General features: G+C 40.3%; 1 protein-coding gene across 1 annotated transcript; it reads left to right on the forward strand.

The window, feature by feature from the left end:
• Positions 1–5664: 5664 nt before the first annotated feature.
• On the forward strand, positions 5665–9446 carry MGC82982 (protein). Its single transcript, NM_001092513.1, is given in 1 exon segment — positions 5665–9446. A coding segment is annotated over 1 exon segment (1326 nt). The 5' UTR covers positions 5665–5720; the 3' UTR covers positions 7047–9446.
• The last annotated feature ends 11439 nt before the right edge of the window (positions 9447–20885 follow it).

The following is a 20885-nucleotide window of genomic DNA, read 5'->3' on the forward strand; positions in this document are numbered from 1 at the left end:
CAGTGCTCTAGGAACCCAAACCCTTCCTTCCTGCACCAAGACTTGAGCCACGCATTTAGCTCCCTAAACTCCCGCTGTTTTCCTAAACTTGCACGTGGCACAGGCAAAATTTCAGAAAAGATGACATTGGAAGACCTTTCCTTGATCTTAGAGCCTAGATCCCTGAAATCATTCTTTAAGGTCTTCCATCTACCATTTATTTTGTCATTAGTACCGATATGCACTAAGACAGCTGGGTCATGCCCAGCCCCACCCAATAATTTGTCTATCCACCATCAACCACATGCCGAACCCTGGCACCAGGTAGACAGCAAACTGTTCGGTTATAGCGATCCGGACGACAAATTACCCTATCCACTTTCCTAATAATTGAGTCCCCTACAACCACAATCTGCTTAGGCCTGACTCTACTCTCCTCCCCACCACTACTAGAGAAACTGGTCTCCCGGCTGTTAGAGAGATCAGCCCCATCTAGAATTGCCAATCCAGAGTTCATACTCCATCATCTTCACACAATCTGGCAAATTTGTTGCGATGTATAATCTCTGGATCAGCCTCCATTTTCCTTTTGCCCACCTTAGATTTTCTAACTGTCACCCAGCTAGCTGCCTCAATATCCTGCTGCTGTTCTGTTCCCCCCAAACTATCTGACCCCGCTAGGTCCTGCTCAGTGAGCAAAAGACTCCTTTCAAGATTGTCAATCGACCGCAATGTTGCAATTTTGTTGCTCTAGTGCTCTAACGTGAGCCTCCAAAGTGGCAATTTGCTCACAACCACCACAGAGGTAAGCATTTTGGATCTCTTGTTCCAAATCTGCATACATATGGCAGACTGTGCACTGAGTCAGACCTTCAATCTTGCTAGGTTGGGATGGTAACTGTTCTCAACACAGGGTCCTGTGTTAAAATACCCCAATGTTTACATATTATTTTCTTTAAATAGGGAGTATCTCTGGAATAAGTAGTAATAATACGAGGAAACTCAGAATGGGCACCTACTGTACGCTTTGCAATGTATCTCCACTAGATCTGTTATTCTATTTATTCTTAAAAAGATGTGTTTTGTTACCAGAGTTGGATATACCTTTTAGTAAGTCACATCGGTTGGAGCCTACCGCTCTGTCATATGCTCTTTTGATATCAATAGTGGCATAGCCCCTTTCTACAAAGCGGTCCCACAAGGCCATAGCTTGAGAATTGAAAGAGTCCCATGTAGTGTAGATCCTACGCAGCCTTAAAAACTGCCCAAAGGGTAACCCCTGAAGAACATGTCTGGGATGGCTGCTATTCGCACGCAGTAAAGTGTTACAGGTAATAGGCTTACAAGTCTGTACCAATCACTCCTGCTTTAGAAGTAAATTTAATGTCTTAATAAGCAATCTCGGGGGCATGGCCGCATGGCGAGAGATTGAGACGCACTTCTGCTGAGCTCCCGCCACAAGTAGACATTTAGCTTGGTTTTTGGAATCCTTTAGCAACAATGGGTAAACTTACCAAACCCAACCCGACGGGCAACACTTCCAAGAACAAGGAGGCGTGCTCTACGAGTGGCATTCAACAGTTTTTCCCGAAATCACAGGAAAGGCTGGACCCGCTGGAAGAATACAATATGGCGGACAGCCACGAGGAGCCTGATAACCCGCAGGACGGCCCGAACCATGCCTCAGAGGTAAGCGGCAACCTGGAGGGGATATTGCAGCTTATGGCCCAACTGCCCAGTAAGGATGATTTACAAACCTGGGGCAATGAGCTTAAGCAGGCTATTCAGACTGAAACGTCTGTTCTCAAACAAGAGATTACTGCAGTGCGTGATACGCTAGAGGAACTGGAAGATAAAGTTGCGCAAGCAGGGGCAGCCACAGAAAGTAATAGCAGAATTCTCTATAAACATGACCAGGCCATTCTAGACCTCAGACGCCACACAGAGGACCTAGAAAATAGAAGCAGGCGGTGCAATATCTGCATCAGGGGGGTCCCAGAGAATGTCCCAAATGAGGGGCTAAGAGAGCTTGCCACTAAGCTGTTTATTGAAGTCCTGGACTCTACTGACCCTCCTCGTATTGAGATTGAACGTATCCACAGAGTAGGCAGCCTGAGAGGTAATATGCCTAGAGATATCCTGTGCTGTCTTGTGCGCTTTGAGATAAAGGAGCATATTCTGCAAAAAGCACGCAGTGTGGATGGCATTCACTTTGAGGACAATGTAATTAATCTCTACTAAGACCTGTCCGCCTCCACGGTCATGCAACGTTGTCGGGTTTCCAAATCAAGAGATTAATTAATGCATTTATGATTGGATAAAATGATATAAAATGTTATTGTCCTTATAACATATAACCTCAAAATTATATAGTTTGTTATAGATATTGGTAAGCGTGTTGATATTTGTATAGGTGTAATTGGTCACATGGTTATGGAAGAAATTAGTATTTTATTCCCGTTTTTATACAATTTAATATTGAAAAATCTGAACTTAGGAAGAAATTCAGAGAGGTTCTTTATTTTTAGCTAGTGACAGAATGCTGAGACAGGTATTGACACAACCTCAGAATATAACCAATATTTGTCTGTCTGAATGATTCCAAGTATCTCTGTTTACTAAGTCCAAAGAGTAGAAATGACCTGAAGTTAGGAATCCGCTCAAAACTGGAGGAACCTAAGAAATTTATATGAATTTTCATTTATATATATCATTATTCGTAGGATATGCCACATATAAGGTAACGTTATGAATAGAATATCCTATCCAAATATGTATAGATAGTAGAATTAAAATGGAATTATCCCATATTGATCAAAGATATATACTGTATCTATAGAGCTTTAAAAGGTCTGTTCTTACAGAAGACAGACAAAGCTATATGTTTGTTAAAAGGGTAATTATTAAGCTCTCCTGTGCTAGCCAGACACACAGAGACACAGCTATATTGACCCAGATGACCAACTGTTTGCCAGAATAACTGACTTTATCCAGCTGTGTATTCCCAAATATTGGAAGGTATTAAGAGATTACTGACCATTGTCTACTCAAAATGAAATGTAAACATATTGTCTATTGAAAAGCCGGCAGGTCAAAGTTTATTTGGGGAGATTTTTAATAAAATATATGTAAGACAATAGTGCCCCCTGCTGGAAAATGTTACATATCATTAAGAAAAAAAATGGACAATGTATATATTGATTTATGGAGATTCACTGAGTAATATTTTACCCAGTGACTTCCCCATCATTTCCGATTGGGTAGTAGCTAATCCTTTAGGGACTGGATGATAGATAAGAACAGGATATAATGGGAAACACGGGAATAGGAAAAAAAAAAGAAAAAGGAAAAAGTAGATGGAGGAAAAGAACTAGAGAAAGGAACTAAGAACAGGAGAGGAACTAAGAACTGGAAGACAATTGGGGAAGAACTTTCAAAAAATTTTAGAAGACAGGATTCAGATCCCACACACGCAATCTCATACCTAAAGCTATTGCTAAGCACTCTGCCAAATCAGACAACTGCAAGGATAGAAAGGACAATTGGGATAACATCGTACGCCAACAAAATCCTATACTTGGTAATTATAAATTTCAATTATATTAAAGCACATTGAGCTATACGCTTGGATATTTGTTGATTCTATATATATATCATATAGTCAGACTCTAATAGACACTAACTTCAATGGAGTTGCAAACCATTGACACATGTGTTTATTGTAGGTCCATACTTTTCCCAAGATATTATTAATATATGTGTTCCGATGTCCAAGCGTGTAACTTAATAAGGAAAGAGATTGGTTAGTATAAAAGTTTTCGTAAACAGATCAGGCCCAATTTTCATATTCCTTCCTTTGTTTTCCAATGGTGTTGTTGTTATAGTCAAATATAATGTGGGCTAATCTTGTGATTATCCATTGAAGAGGCTAGACAAATTAGATCATTTTTATATCATTTGTTTATACAATAGCCTGTGTATTATAACTAAGCGTTGCTGAAAGTAAATGTATGCCATGTAGATGTTGCACAACTTATTGCAATTAGTAGTTTTCAACTGTGTTAAATTTTGCTCTGAATTTATATAGTCAGCTTATATCAAGAAGTGTTTTGTGATTTTATTCTTATAACAACTTTATATATTTATAATAAATTAATTATTTTAATTTGTTGTCATGATTTTTCACTCTTTGTATCAGTAGCTTGGAGAAGACTCAATAATATTGAACTTAATCGGGCATATTATAATAAGATTTCCTCCTATTACAATTTTTCAGGAAATTTTAATTTTGATTTTTATATTTCGGTTACTGTTTATGTGACTGTAATTATCTATCATAAATAGCCCGACAACGTAGACTGCTCAAACCATTAACCACTGTGCTCAGGGAACAAAGCATCTCTTATAAATGGGGGTTCCCCTTCGCCCTACTGGCGCATAAAGGAGGGAAAACTTATGCACTAAGCTACCCAACCAATGTTCCTTTTTTCTGCCAACAGTTAGACCAGTGGATCTTCAGGAATGGCGTAATTATGTCTTGGGCACAATTGACAAGAAGCTTTCCAACCCGATTTCGGGCACCTCTGCTAACCAAAGCTCCAGGGGAGACTCCACTCCACCTAAACTGTGGCGGAAACGCTTTCCGGCCTACTCCCCGGTCAAGTCTACTACACCCAGCAAGAGGCAACCCTAGCTATGGAGCTCGTCCTTCTCTGCATTTGGGTACTCAGGAGAACCAACCTGTTTTCCTACTTTTGCTTCTGCACTACAAGTTTGCCAACACTCCAATTATTCCCGCAGGCTAAGTTCCTTTAGTTTTACACATAACTGATTGCTTTTAGTTTCTACATCTTTGGGCCACAACCTAGGTCCTATGGGACTTTGAGACATGCCTTGCCTTCCTCAGGAATAGCATTCTTGGTACTTCTAACCGCATGCTCTGTTCAATTTTGCTCCCTATTATGTATCTGCATAACCTAAGATATGTTTTATTTTCTCTGATATCTCGGTTGTTTTTGGGTTTGGGGGGAGCCGCCACGAGCGTAACGCTGCAGATTACTGCAGATTACTGCCACACTAACTCAATTGCACGAACAGTTTGGGCAGACACTGGTTGTTACTTTTGCCTCAACATCTGTGTGACATTTATACTAGCCCTGTACATAGATGGACAAGTTATTTTAAGACCTTTATGTCAAATTATTTCACTGACGTGTGTACAAATGAGACTCTCGCAGCGTGGCGGCTCTACCCACAGGCCAATTTCTACATGTTTGTTATGACACTTTGTTTGGGAGGGACAGCCTTCGGCCTACCCTCTCCTTGTTATTTTTTAATATAGCTTTGTGACTTGCTTTGACCATGTGACTGTAGTTCTGCTGACAGACCCCACTTCCCCTATGCGAGCCCCTTAACCAGACTGTGCCAGACCAACTTTGCTTTGCATATTATTGATAGACTTGTGGTGGGACACAGGCATACTTCCATCGTGACACTTTCCCACATCTCCCACCCCCTTCCTAGAGGGTATACCTCACACCACATCGCTTTTTGAGTAATAAGTCGGACGGACTTGTTAGTGGTTGTTACTACACTTTGATCCATTGCTCATTCTTTCCATTCTTTACCCCTCTATCTCGTCTGACCTCCCCTCCCCCCTCGGGTTTTTTTTTATTTCTCCCCACCCCCTCTTCTCTCTCTTTCCTTCTCTCGCAAGTGCAGACAGAACTTTAACATACACCATGACACAATCACAATCCCAAGCACTTAATATCTACACTATTAACGCCAATGTCTTAAACTCTCCTTGGAAGAGGAAAGCACTATTGCAAGAAATTAAAGCTAAGAAAATTCATATTGCCTTAATACAGGAGACACACTACAAAACTGATCATATCCCGAAATGGTATGACAAACACTTTTCGAACATAATTCACAGCACACCACAGCCCACCAAAGTACGTGGTACGGCCATTCTGATAGCTAACTCCCTAGAATTTGAACTGGATCGCATCAAAAATGACACTCATGGGAACTACTCATTTGTCAAAGGGAAAATTCACTCGGAAAAACAAACATTCGCCTCTATCTATCTACCGAATGCTGAACAAAATAAAGTTATGGAACAGATTTGCACCCAATTACTGGCGTTTGCGGAAGGCACCTTAATTTTGGGTGGGGACCTCAACACTCCCCTCGACCCCAAAATTGACTGCTCTTCAGGCACTGCTTCCATAACCTATAAGAAAATCAAACAAATTAAACTCCAATTGCAATTGCTCCAAGTTATGGATTCCTGGAGAATTCACCACCCTACAGGGAGAGATTACACTCACTTCTCTCATAGCCACAATACACACAACAGAATCGATTATATCTTTCTTTCTCATGATACTCTAGATAACTTAAGAGATGCTACAATTGAGGCCACCACTTGGTCGGATCACTCTCTAGTAATTCTACGACTTCACACCCCCCTCACCAGACCCAAGCAGTTCACTTGGAAACTTAACGACAGCTTACGGAAAGATCCAAAAGTGCTTAAAATAATTTCTACCGCCACTGAAGACTATTTCCAGACTAATGCCGATACTGCCAGCTCAGCTATTCCCGAGTGGGAAGCATACAAATGCGTTATACGAGGTATTCTCATCCAACAAGGAGCGAGACTTAAGAGAGATAGACAGAAACTAAAACAAAATCTTATCTCTAAAATACAGCAACTTGACCAACAACATAAACTTACCAGAGCGACGCACACGCTCTCTGATTTAACGAAAGCCAGACAGGAACTTAAATTACTAATACAGAAGGAGTCAGATAGAGCTACGTTTTTGCTTAAGAAATTGTATTATGACCATGGGAATAAATGCGGGAAAATGCTAGCTAGGGCACTCAAAACAAGGGAAAGGAGAAGTCACATATTTAAAATGAAGGACTCAAAGGGCAATGTCCACGTTTCACCTGCTGGTATACAGTCCACTCTGACAGTCCACTCTGACGCCTTTACCAGCAACAAACAATTGGCAATGATACACCGACAAAAGACAGCTACATTGAATATTTGACTTCATCTGGCATGCTCAAGGGCAGCCCTGACTGTCTTCAAGCATTAGAACAAGACATAACCACTGGGGAAATTGAATGGGCCATAAAAGACTCACGCTCAGGCAAATGCCCTGGTCCAGACGGATTCTCCATGTCCTTCTTTAAGACCCTACAACCTCACCTAGTTACGGGCCTGTGTAGAGCATATAATGGGATCCACCAGGGACATCACTGGTTCCCATCTACCTTAGAAGCCCACAACAGTTTAATACTCAAAAAAGATAAAGATCTTCCACTTCAACCCCCCAGAGATTTCTTTACCACTCTTAGTAGTTTGGTCAGTAAATTTGTTTGGAATGGCAAACAACCACGGATAAAACTAGGGACTCTAAATTACTCTAGATTATCTGGGGGGATCGGCCTACCGGATTTTAAGATATACCATTTAGCCTGTGTCTTACTCCGGATAGTCGATTGGACTTATCGCACTAACTCCAAGGCATGGATACAAATTGAACAAACTTTTGTGTCATCTGCACTTAAGATGCTTCCCTGGATCCCTTCCACACAGCCCCAACAAGTTAGAGATTCTCATCTCCTTCTGACCTACTGTTTACGCCAATGGGACTCCATCAGCGGCCCTTTGGGCCTGACTTCCACATGCTCACTCCTGTTACCATTTATTGACAATCAGGACTTTCCTCCAGGCTTACAACCTGGTTACTTCAATAACTGGCAAGGTGGAAAGGTGCAGCAGCTCTTTCACATTTGCCCTAAAGGCGTCCTGCCCTCATGGGAAAAGGTACAGAATAAATATGCGTTTCCAACCACTGAACGATTTAAATATCAACAGATTGCCAGTTTCACAAGAAGAGTGCTCAATCAACCTACTGGAGCCTCGTTATACACTGGTTTCGAAAAACTGTGCTGTCATGCTTCTCCACCTCTCAGAGCCATCTCTGCTATTTACCAACTGCTGCATGGTCCAGCCACGGCTAAACACTCTCCTTTACCTAGGTTCAAAAAATGGGAAACTGTTTTGAATGTCACACTATCCAAACAAGACTGGGAAAAATCTCTTACAGGCCCCAGAAGTTGCATAATTCTGGAGAATAATTACAAAGTTCTCTCCTTATTGTATAACACCCCTGCGAAACTACATGTCATGTTCCCTGGAACAACAGACAAATGCTGGAGATGCAAACAACACATTGGCACTATGCTCCACATCTTCTGGGACTGCCCTCTCATTAAGCAATTCTGGTCACAGATATTGGACACCTGCACGAATAAACTTCTCCTTGATAACCCTTCCGACCCAGCTGCAATTCTCCTGCACCACAATATAGTCTCTGTGTCCTCGTACAGAAAGTCCTTAACTCAGGTTGCTCTAAATGCAGCTAAACTTTTGATTCCCCGCAACTGGAAAAGCAATGCCTCTCCCACTTTTTCCACACCAACCCACTGCCAGAATCCCACTCGATGTGCCAAATAAAGCCGCATGATATTTGAGCAATATCGTCTCCCGTGATTCCTTCGCTCTGCGCCGTGAAACGGGGTAAATTTGTGTATTGAAGTTACCTCCTCAACGAGGTGAGGAGGATCCCGCGAGAGCTGCGACTGAAGGTGGAGACGCTGCACAGGAAGGGTGAGCTCCGATTTAATATCTAAACCTGTCTTTTGTTGCTTCCTCTCCCACTCTGCCTGATTGGATGAAGGAAATGGAGGAGATACGCAAATTTGAGGAAACGCATGCAGATTCCCCTAAGGCGATGCTGCAGCATTGGGCGACCTGGCGTCCGTGGCTACAATATCTTGATTCTATTTCCTAAAAGTGTCTGAGAGAGTCCTCTGCCAAACACACCCCCCCCCTTTTTTTTTTTTTTCAGGGTGATCACCACTGCCCCCCGGTTGGATTGCCTTACTTGGGACATATTCTGAATAATTTTGCTTTATTATGAGTGCTAGGCTATAAAACCATATGGGTAATGTTACTGTAATGTTCTTTTCTCTTGACAAGATATATGTAATACGCAGTCTGGAATCTACTGATGAAGTTTCTGCATTTTTCTTCCCTTTCCCCTTCCTTTTCATTCTTTCTTTTCTGTTATTTCCCGGACCCCTCCACCCTTTCCTTTTTTCTCTCTCTTTTATGTTACCTTGCTGATCCAATACACACCTTCCAATCGACTGACCCCCACCTTGACTGACTAGCTCCTTGACAGCGCACAGTGGTTTACTTGTTTCTTGTAGACGCGTGCTTTTCACCCCTGGAAAGGCATGCGTCTGGGAAATTGCTCTCTCACACTATACATACTAGTTACCACTGCTAATGATTGTATATGGTGCCTTCCCTGTGTATTGTGATCCTTCTTGATCTATGCTGAAAAAAAAAATAAACATTTAAAAAAAAAAAAAAAGCAATCTCATGAGAATTTATTTCACTGGTGAACGAAATACACCAGCCCGTAGCATTGCAATAACGTCCAAATTCATCAACTGAGGAAGATTCACCATTGCAAATAAAGATCAGATCATCGATATGTCTAAAATAGCTTATGATGTTGTTATGGAGGGGATTGAGATCACCATAAATGAAATAGCGCTCCCACAACCCCATAAAAAGGTTGGCATATGAGGGCGCAAACTGCACCCCCATTGCAGCACCCCTTCTCTGTAGATAGAATGACCCATTAAACATAAAATAGTTCGTACTCAAAAGATAATGTAGAGCCTCAATCAAAAATTCATTTTGGACATCTGAATATAATCCATAATGAGCCAACCAAAAATGGATGGCAGAGATGCCCTTGTCATGGTCTATGGAGGAATATTACGCAGACACTTCCAAAGTTACCCATTTATAAGATGGCTTCCAGATAACTTTCTGGATTTTGTTAATACAATCAGTACTATCCCTCAGATAGCTGGGCAATTTAAATACCTTTGGTAACAATAGACGGTCCATGTAGTCTGATAACGGTTCGTTCAGAGAACCAATGCCTGATACTATTGGCCTACCTTTAACGTCAATCAAACTTTTATGAACCTTGGGGAGCCAATGAAAAATAGGGATACGTGGTTATACGTTTTGTTATAACAATCATTGAGAATAGACTCAAATTTTGCCCAATCAAGTAGTCTCAAGAGTCTAGTATGGAACTCAATGGTTGGATCGCCATCTAAAATGCGATATGTTGCACCATCATATAGCTGTCGCAAAGCTTCTGATTTATAGTATTCTGCATCAAGAACCACTATAGACCCCCCCCCTGTCGTTTTTTTTTATAACAATAGATTTATCCGACATAAGATCAGTTAGGGCCTTAGCCTCTTGATCAGTTAAATTCATAGATTTATTGCCATCCAAACTACAGTATTTCTATTGTGTATTCTATTCTTATTTGTTTTATGTTTGTTATTTTTGTTGTTCAGCCTGCAGAAATGTAGGAACAAGTTTCTAAAATAAATCAATGTGTGTATCCCTGCTTTCAACGGAATAAAAATTAGATTTTTCTTGTAAACCTGTATGTCTGATTGGATTCAGTTAGGAGGTCCTCCATCACGTTCACAGCACATATATCTTCAAAAGAAAAAGAAGGGGGCATGGTTTGGATGACGGAGTGAGCAGACACACACTGGCAGAGCTCCCGCTTCCCTGACCCTAAAAGCATTCTGATTTAGTAGCAACGGCCAGAAAATGAAGAAATTGCAAAAGAACGCATCGCAGGGGACATCACAAAGAACTACAATGACCGGAAAAGATAAAGATATAGACAAACTCTTTAATAGATCATCACCAATGCGAACCAACGACAGTGATTCCAACATGGCTGATGAAGAACACGAGGGGGACAGACCAGAAATTCAGCAGCCCTCTTTATCACCGAAATCTTCTACAACCTTGTCACCAGACCTTTCAGCTCTAATTGCTGCCTTGCCACAAAAAGCAGACCTCACTCGTCTGCTAGACAATAGCAAAGAGGCACAGAAGAGAGAGACTGCAGAAATTAAACAAGACCTGACGGCCATGTCTACAAGAATCAGCGCCCTAGAAGAAACACAAGTAAACCTCTTTCTATCAGTAAAGAAAAATGCTGATCAAATAGCCAAACAAGCAGGACATCTCTTTTTTCTTAGAAGACTGCTTGAAGACGCAGAAAATCTTAATAGGCATAACAACCTAAGAATAAGAGGAATCTCTGAAGAGATTTTACAACCGGAACTTAAACAAACACTCACAGATCTCTTTAACGATCTCCTGGAACAAGACAGAGATACCGATATCCCTATCGACAGACTACATTGAGCAGTTGGCAACAGATCCGGGAGACAAGAGATGTACTGTGCTGTCTTCGTAATTTTGTAACAAAGGAAAGGATTCTTCGCAAGGCCAGAGATATCAAATCAGTAAAGCTGGACGAGGAAACCATTGAAATATACCAAGATCTGGCACCTTCAACGGTGTTCCAGCGGCGTTTGCTCAGAGAGGTTACTTCGCTTCTTAAAGAACGTAACATAAGCTACAAATGGGGATTTCCTTTCACCCTTCTCGCCAATAAAAACGGGAAAACCTATGCACTCAAGGAACCCTCGGATGCCATGCTCTTCCTCAGCAACCTTGGCCTACCTAGCGTAGACCTCCAGGAGTGGAGTAGATTTGTCTATACAGATGACACCGCTAAACATGTCCAGGCCAAGGACCCGGTCACATGAGTAAGGGGCATTCCTTATGCACCAATCTCTGTGGAATTAACACAATATTAGCATACCGCACTCATCTGCGGCCTGGGTGAACTATACTTTAGCCTTTAACATGGGTTTGAGCAATAGCTACATGTGGCAGAAGATACATTCTAAACATGTGCTACATGCCACATTTCTCTAATATGTGCTTTGCATCAATTAATGCAAAAAATGTTGTGCTTAATGGCGCACAAAAATATTTATAACTTCGCAGTTCGCATGAGTTGGTGTAATAGTCACAAGAGAGACATGTGGCAGAAGAGATATTTATTATATAGCTACGGAGATCATTTGGTTTCCTTCTATTTCTGCTGTTAAAAAGGTTACTCTCTGCGTTTTCTTACACGGAAGCACACATCTAATGATCCCACCCTGCATGGTCTCTGTTAAGTAAAATATGACTCGCTTACATTTTTTAAGTTGAAACCCTGAAAATATACTAATGCATGCTCCTTTTAAGATAATCGGACAATCTTCTATAGAGACTTATGACAACAAGCAGCACGTCCCACAAGTTAAAATATTTTCAACCAAATTCGGGAACGTACTGCTAAATACTACAAGGTTGTTGTTTTTTTTTTTTCGCATAGAGGTTTCTCTATAAGAAACGCAAGCCACAACTCATAGGATATTGCAGTTATGGCTTATTCTAAAGTATGATGATCTTGGAAATCATTGGAGTGGTTTTACTCTTGAAAAAAGGAACTTAAAGGACTTATACTATAATTCATAGTTGGAAACAACATTGTTTCAAGTTTAGCATTTATTCTAAAGTTATGTTGAATGTTTATTCATTGACTGTTCTTATCCTGATGATGTATAGCTTTATCAATGTACGTCTAAATGCACAAATAATGGAACTTAACAAACTGTGTGTATGTAAAACAACAAAATAGTTAGAGACTTCTATAATGGGTATATAATTAGCTCTTATTTCATGCATAGGATTTTTTTTTTATTTTTTCTTTCTCTTATGGCCTTACCACCAAAGAGAGACTTAATTTCCCATTTTTCCATAGAAGTGACTGCTTAGGTAACCTACGAGACACCTTCTAGACAGCAACACAGCTGTTTCACCCCTTCCCCTAGAGGGGACTTTTTGAAACAACCCTCTCGCCCCCTTTTTTTTTTCTCTAGGACTAAATGCGTTGGTTTTTATATACCACGTGAGCTCTAAAAGATAGAGTTATATATGTTTTTCGCATCAAAGGGGTTCTCCTTCTAAAAATTTATGCTATGAGACCCCCTTTTTTTTTCCTTTTACAACTAAGCCCCACAAATGTCTCCAAAACTTGAGCAATGTTAAGCTATACTTTAGATATGTTTTCTTATTGTGAATGATATAATGTTTTGACACCTCCTTCACCAACATTTAGGCCCCATTGCCTAAAGGGAGACAAAACAAAGTCTGGTCAGCGCTCCCTTTTTTTCCACCAACAGAGTTATTGCTCTGATAGGTTTCCAGAACAACTCTACACTGTAGAGTGAGAAAACGACTGATAAGATTTTATAGCATGCCCTAGATCAAGCCAATAGGACCTTGATCCAAACCTCGGCCAACACTTGATATCAGATTTCTACCATTACTATCCTAAGCAATATCAGTACGATCCATTGATAAACTTGCCCCAAACAATCTGTACAGAGCTACGAATTCACCATCTTTTAAAAGATATCATTCTTCTTCTCTTTTCGGGTTAATACGATGAGTCCCCATCAGAATGGTCATTAATTCAATATGGTTCAGGGGGCGGTTGCTTACCAGATAGAACACAAAGAAAAACTACCATCCACACCAACCCTCTACTATTGTGCTCTTAAAACTATCTACTCGAGGAATACTTTGAGCTTCCTGTGAGCAGAAGCGCACTCCAAATCTCCTCCCTTCCTAAATTCTCTACAAGGAAGGGGAATCTTCATATCATTCTACTACTTTCTATCCTTTTAACCTTAATCTCATCCCTCACTTGCTTTTCACCCTCTAGCCCATATCTTGGTGCAGCGGAGAGAGTTAGCTTACTCGACTCCACTTATTTTCTCTAATTATACTTGTACATTTTCGCACAATATGTCCAAAGATAAGCCACTATTAGAATCAAATTGGGAGCAGAATCAATAAATATTACTGGTAAGCATGCCGGAGACCTCTAGTGACCAAACAGAGGTAAAACCATAAACTCAATAATTTCTCCAAGGCATGCTAGTAGGTAAAAAAAAATATATTTTATTCACATCAATAGTTAAAAGACATGGATAGTATCCCCTCTAACACCTAACGCGTTTCATGCTTACCCAGCACTTAGTCATAGGCAGAATCCAACTAGTCTCTCTTGCTCTGTTCCTTAAGTACTAGCACATGTAGTCCCTCCCCTTAATAAAACCAATCACAAGCATATGTTACAATTGCCATATATCATCCAATGGACTACTGGCTTTGTTCAGATACAATGATCTATATGTTAGATAATCCATGTTACAGGGCATGTACAAAAATATAATTCAAAATAAGTCATATATAAATAATTAAATATAACAAGTCACATCAAATATATAATTGAGGCCTAGTGGCAACCTGGTTTGTAGGTGAAAAATCCAATATACCTCTCTTTTCTTTAGTTTCATCAGAAGGTCACCCCCTCTAATGCCTGTCTTAATTTGTTCTATTCCTTGTATGGAAAAATACTGTAAATTACTATTATTACATTCTTGGAAGTGCCTAGTGACATTGGTTTTGCTGCTTAATTTAGTATTACTCACTTGATTGATATGTTCCCTGATACGTTCTTTCAATGATCTAATAGTGCAACCTACATATTGCTTTCCACACTTACTGCAACAATTGATATAATGTTTAATTTTATATGTAGTTGTAGTCACAGTTGAATTAAACTCTCCAGAAACTTTTAAGTATTTACATGTGACGCAACGATTGTGCCCACACTTAAAGCAACCACTGTATCTTAAAAAATCCTGTTTGCTGCTGTTTTTCTCTTTGAATAGGCTCGGAGACAATGAGTCACCTAGGGTGTAGGCACGTCTTGCTACACATCCTATTCCCGGATCTAGTGCCCTACAGAAATCACTATCAGCGTATAATATAGGCAAAAACTTTTTTACTGTTTTGACAATTTTTTTGTATTGTCTGCTGTATCGTGTAATAAAAGAAATTCTTTGGCCAAATTCTTTCTTGTGTATTTTGTTCTGTGGGGTCAAAAGAGTATCACTGTCAGTGGTTTCAGCTCTAGTATAGGCCCTCTGAATTGACCTATTGTTGTACCCCCTTTCTTTAAATCTGTCCCTCATTTCGTCTGCCTTGATTTTGAATTCACCCAAAGTAGAGCAGTTTCTGCGCAATCGCAGGAACTGTCCTATTGGAATTCCAGCTATTTGACTCCTTGGATGGCAAGACTGTCTGTGAAGCAGAGTATTACCACTGCATGGTTTCCGATAAATTGTAGTATGTATGGTATTGGCTTTAGTCATCAACTATAACACGAGTCCTTTATGTATCCATCCGTATGGGTGTGCTTCTCTACGTGCTGCAATCCCCGTGTTGGAATGCCAAGGTTACTAATACAAAAAGAGGTAGCCGGAGAGCACTTGTTTCTTTAGTTTAAAAGATCATTTCTTTATTTTGCAGGCATTTACTGCACAACATGTTTCGGCTTCAGGCCTTCATCAGGTGCATAAAATCAATTAACACAGCAAGCCATTTAACCCCTCACCTCACCAACAACTGTATACCAGCTCCACAGAGTGGCCAGGTTACTATAGACATATTCGAAACAATAGTACTGCCATCTTGTGGCCTACTGGTAATTAGCACCAACAAAAGTTGCAAACGTTTTGTAGCGATGGTAATACATATTGACACAATATATGCAGAAGTTTGAAACAGTAACAAGGTATTGTCCTACCAGTGTCAAGCCATTTTCAGTATTACAATGTATATTATTCCAAAGTGTATCTGTAAGAAAAATGGAAATTCAATTATACATAATCATTATAGAAAGCATTTATAGCTCATAGCTTCGTTCATTCCCCTTGGTTCAACTGTATTCATTCTGTCTATCCATCTTGCCTCAGTTTGTAACAATAAACGTTTTCTATCTCCCCCTCTTTAAGAAAGCGGATAAAGGGGGTGCCACGGTTATTTTAGATAAGGATGCGTATGTAGCAGAAGCCCAATCCCAATTACAGGATGAGACCCACTATAGATCAGTACAAAATGACCCAACTTGGGACATAAAACGAAAAATTGATTTATGTGTGAATTCTGCGTTTGACACTGGTATAATTACTAAAAAGAATGTTGAATTTCTCACTGTTACACACCCAAAAATCCCGGTATTATACCTTTTACCCAAGGTTCACAAAAATTTGGAACACCCACCTGGTAGACCAATAGTGTCTGGGGTGGGCTCAGTGTTACAGCCCCTCTCCCAATTTGTTGATGTATACCTACAACAAATTGTTAAAAAGATCCCGCAGTGTCTGCGTGACACAACGGACTTTTTATGTAGACTAGATGACATTGGCCAAGTGTCCCCAGACTGGTTACTTTGTAGCATTGACGTCCAGTCCTTATATACATCTATTCCCCATGAGGAGGGGATACATTATGTAGAGGAGGCATTACTTCAGACTAAGACCACACATCCCATGATATTCTTTCTATTGGAACTTTTGACCATTGTTCTAAAATGTAACTATTTCAGATTTGGCAGGGATTTCTACATACAAGTACAAGGGACCGCCATGGGTAGTAATCTAGCGCCCAGCTATGCCAACATCTTCATGGCGGCCCTGGAACAAAAATTGATACTGCACAATCCACTATTTACAGATTGCATACATTGCTATTTTCGATATGTGGATGACATTTTCATCATATGGAAAAAGGGTGATGTTGAACTACAACAGTTCATTGAATTTATCAATACACACCATGGCTCCATAAAATTTACAGCCGAGTACAACAAATCTAGTATCCACTACTTAGATGTGGAGGTTTTCAATATAGATGGAAAAATATCCACAGACTTGTATTCTAAACCTGCTGAACGAAACAACATTTTACGCCCTGACAGCTATCATATGCCGAATACTATTAAAGGCATTCCGAAGGGCCAGTTCCTGAGGGTGAGACGTATATCCTCTAGTGATGAACGTTACCTGAGTAGTGCGAATAAACTGATTAATAAATTTGTGGAAAAGGGCTATGACTATAACTCATTATGTACAATAAGAGATGAGGTCCTGAAACAAGATAGAACAAGTCTTCTTAGGAAGACGAAGGACTCATTGGTTGTTGACCAAAGAATTCCGTTTGTGAGCCAATTTGGACCACTCAGTAAAAAACTCGAAAAATTGACTTTGCAACATTGGTCTATTTTACAAAGGGATCCTGTGGTTGGCAAACATTGTAAAGCAGTCCCATTATTTTCCTATAAGAAAGGGAGAAATTTGGCGGACAAGTTGGTAAAGACTGATATCCATGGGACAGAGAATAAAACAAGATTTTTAAGCACTCCTAAGTTTGGCACATTCCCCTGCCTGGGCTGTGGGTGCTGTAGTTCCATAATCAAGGGTGACAGTATAACGCACCCTTTGAAGGGTTATAAGATCCCGATAAAAGCTTATTATACTTGTAATACGGATTTTGTGATTTATGCCCTTAAGTGCCCTTGTGGGAAAATGTACATTGGGCAAACATCGAGACAAATAAAAATTAGGATCAGGGAACATAAGTATTCTATTTCCAATTATGATCCAGAGAACAAAAAAACTCATACACCAGTCGGAAAACACTTTTATTCGCATAAACACAATTCAGCAACATTAAGGTGGCTGGTTTTAGAGAAAGTTCAGTTACCCCAAAGAGGGGGAGATAGAAAACGTTTATTGTTACAAACTGAGGCAAGATGGATAGACAGAATGAATACAGTTGAACCAAGGGGAATGAACGAAGCTATGAGCTATAAATGCTTTCTATAATGATTATGTATAATTGAATTTCCATTTTTCTTACAGATACACTTTGGAATAATATACATTGTAATACTGAAAATGGCTTGACACTGGTAGGACAATACCTTGTTACTGTTTCAAACTTCTGCATATATTGTGTCAATATGTATTACCATCGCTACAAAACGTTTGCAACTTTTGTTGGTGCTAATTACCAGTAGGCCACAAGATGGCAGTACTATTGTTTCGAATATGTCTATAGTAACCTGGCCACTCTGTGGAGCTGGTATACAGTTGTTGGTGAGGTGAGGGGTTAAATGGCTTGCTGTGTTAATTGATTTTATGCACCTGATGAAGGCCTGAAGCCGAAACATGTTGTGCAGTAAATGCCTGCAAAATAAAGAAATGATCTTTTAAACTAAAGAAACAAGTGCTCTCCGGCTACCTCTTTTTGTATTAGTAGCTTTAGTCATCAATTTAACATCCAAAAATTCTATTTCCTCCTTAGAGAATGTGTCTGTAAATCTTAGATTCAAATCATTGGTGTTAATATCCGCTACAAATTCTCTGAACTTCTGTTCTCCTCCTGTCCAAATACACAGCAAATCGTCAATATAACGAATATAGAATTTTAGATGTTGATTACTAATTGTTGTCATATAGGTTTCTTCCCACCACCCCATATAGAGGTTGGCGACGGAGGGTGCAAATTTGGCTCCCATAGCCGTCCCACACTGTTGCAAGTAGTATTGACCATTGAACAGGAAATAGTTGTGTTTCAATAAAAAACCTATAGCTTTTAGGAGAAAGTCTTTCAACTCTTCTGTATATTTACTGTATTTATCCAAATGAAATTTAATGGCCTCCAATCCCTTGTCGTGTGGAATAGAAGAGTAGAGTGAGGCCACATCAAGTGTGGCCCAACTATACTCCCCATGCCACACGATCTTTTCAAGTTTGTCCAGTACATCTGTGGTATCCCTGACATAGCTCGTCAGTCGTAACACCAATGGCTGCAAGTGAGCATCTATCCATTCGGACAGATGTTCATTCAATGAGCCTATTCCGGACACAATTGGCCTACCAATTGGTGGCCTTTGACTTTTGTGTACTTTAGGTAAATGATAAAAGGTGGGTATGACAGGAGAACTCGGTATGAGATAATCTTTAATTATATCAGTAATCAACTCCTTTGAATAAGCTAGCTCCACCAATGTCACTAGTTTGTGTAAAAAATTTTCAGTAGGGTCCCTTTCCAACAATAGATAAGCTCCTCTATCTTCAAGTTTAGGGATGTCGCGGACTGTTCGCCGGCGAACTTGTTCGCGCGAACATCGGCTGTTCGCGCTCGCCGAATGTTCGCGAACGTCGCGCGACGTTCGCCATTTTGGGTTCGCCTTACCTGGTGCTTTTTTTTGACCTCTCACCCCAGACCAGCAGATACATGGCAGCCAATCAGGAAGCTCTCCCTCCTGGACCACCCCCACACCCCCTGGACCACTCCCCTTCCATATATAAACTGAAGCCCTGCAGCGTTTTTTCATTCTGCCTGTGTGTGCTTGCAAGAGCTAGTGTAGGGAGAGAGCTGTTACTGATTTCACTGATTTCTTTGAGGGACAGTTGATAGTAAGTTTGCTGGCTAGTAATCTACTTGATACTGCTCTGTATTGGAGGGACAGAAGTCTGCAGGGATTTGAGGGACATTTTAGGGTAGCTTTGCTGGCTAGTAATCTACCTTCTACTGCAGTGCTCTGTATGTAGCTGCCTGCTGTGGGCACTGATCTCTTCTGATCTCATCTGCTGACTGCTGTAATAACCCAATAGTCCTTGTAAGGACTGCTTTTATTTTCTTTTTTGTTGTTTTACTTTGCTACTTTAACAGCCAAGTGCTATTAGTCTAGCAGTGTTGGGGAGTGGGACTGGTGTGCTACTGTGCTGCTCCTAGTAGTTCAGCAGCACCAACCCGAGAAATTTTTTTTTTTAATATACATATAATTTTTTTTTTATTTTACTTATCTTACTGTTCTTTAAGGTGTCCAGTGCTGTTTGCTGTTCTTCATAGTAGTGCACCAATAGTAGTGCACTTGCAGGCATTATTTGCCCAGTGGCCATCTAGCTGTGTGAGCTTGTTCACATTCTGTCTAAATATCAATAATAATACCGTCTCCAGAAACACCACCTGAGTGACGTTTTTCAAGCAGCAATAATATATTCCGTATCCACCACTGCTGTAGTGTATACGTTGACCTTGCAGGCATTATTTGCCCAGTGTGTTCTTCATTTTCAAACCACTGCCACTTAGCTGTGTGAGCTTTTTCACATTCTGTCTAAATATCAATAATAATACCGTCTCCAGAAACACCACCTGAGTGACGTTTTTCAAGCAGCAATAATATATTCCGTATCCACCACTGCTGTAGTGTATACGTTGACCTTGTAGGCATTATTTGCCCAGTGTGTTCTTCATTTTCAAACCACTGCCATCTAGCTGTGTGAGCTTGTTCACATTCTGTCTAAATATCAATAATAATACCGTCTCCAGAAACACCACCTGAGTGACGTTTTTCAAGCAGCAATAATATATTCCGTATCCACCACTGCTGTAGTGTATACGTTGACCTTGCAGGCATTATTTGCCCAGTGTGTTCTTCATTTTCAAACCACTGCCATCTAGCTGTGTGAGCTTGTTCACATTCTGTCTAAATATCAATAATAATACCGTCTCCAGAAACACCACCTGAGTGACGTTTTTCAAGCAGCAATAATATATTCCGTATCCACCACTGCTGTAGTGTATACGTTGACCTTGTAGGCATTATTTGCCCAGTGTGTTCTTCATTTTCAAACCACTGCCATCTAGCTGTGTGAGCTTGTTCACATTCTGTCTAAATATCAATAATAATACCGTCTCCAGAAACACCACCTGAGTGACGTTTTTCAAGCAGCAATAATATATTCCGTATCCACCACTGCTGTAGTGTATACGTTGACCTTGCAGGCATTATTTGCCCAGTGTGTTCTTCATTTTCAAACCACTGCCATCTAGCTGTGTGAGCTTGTTCACATTCTGTCTAAATATCAATAATAATACCGTCTCCAGAAACACCACCTGAGTGACGTTTTTCAAGCAGCAATAATATATT

Source organism: Xenopus laevis, chromosome 5L, assembly GCF_017654675.1.
Source record: "Xenopus laevis strain J_2021 chromosome 5L, Xenopus_laevis_v10.1, whole genome shotgun sequence".
Classification (NCBI taxonomy): domain Eukaryota; kingdom Metazoa; phylum Chordata; class Amphibia; order Anura; family Pipidae; genus Xenopus; species Xenopus laevis.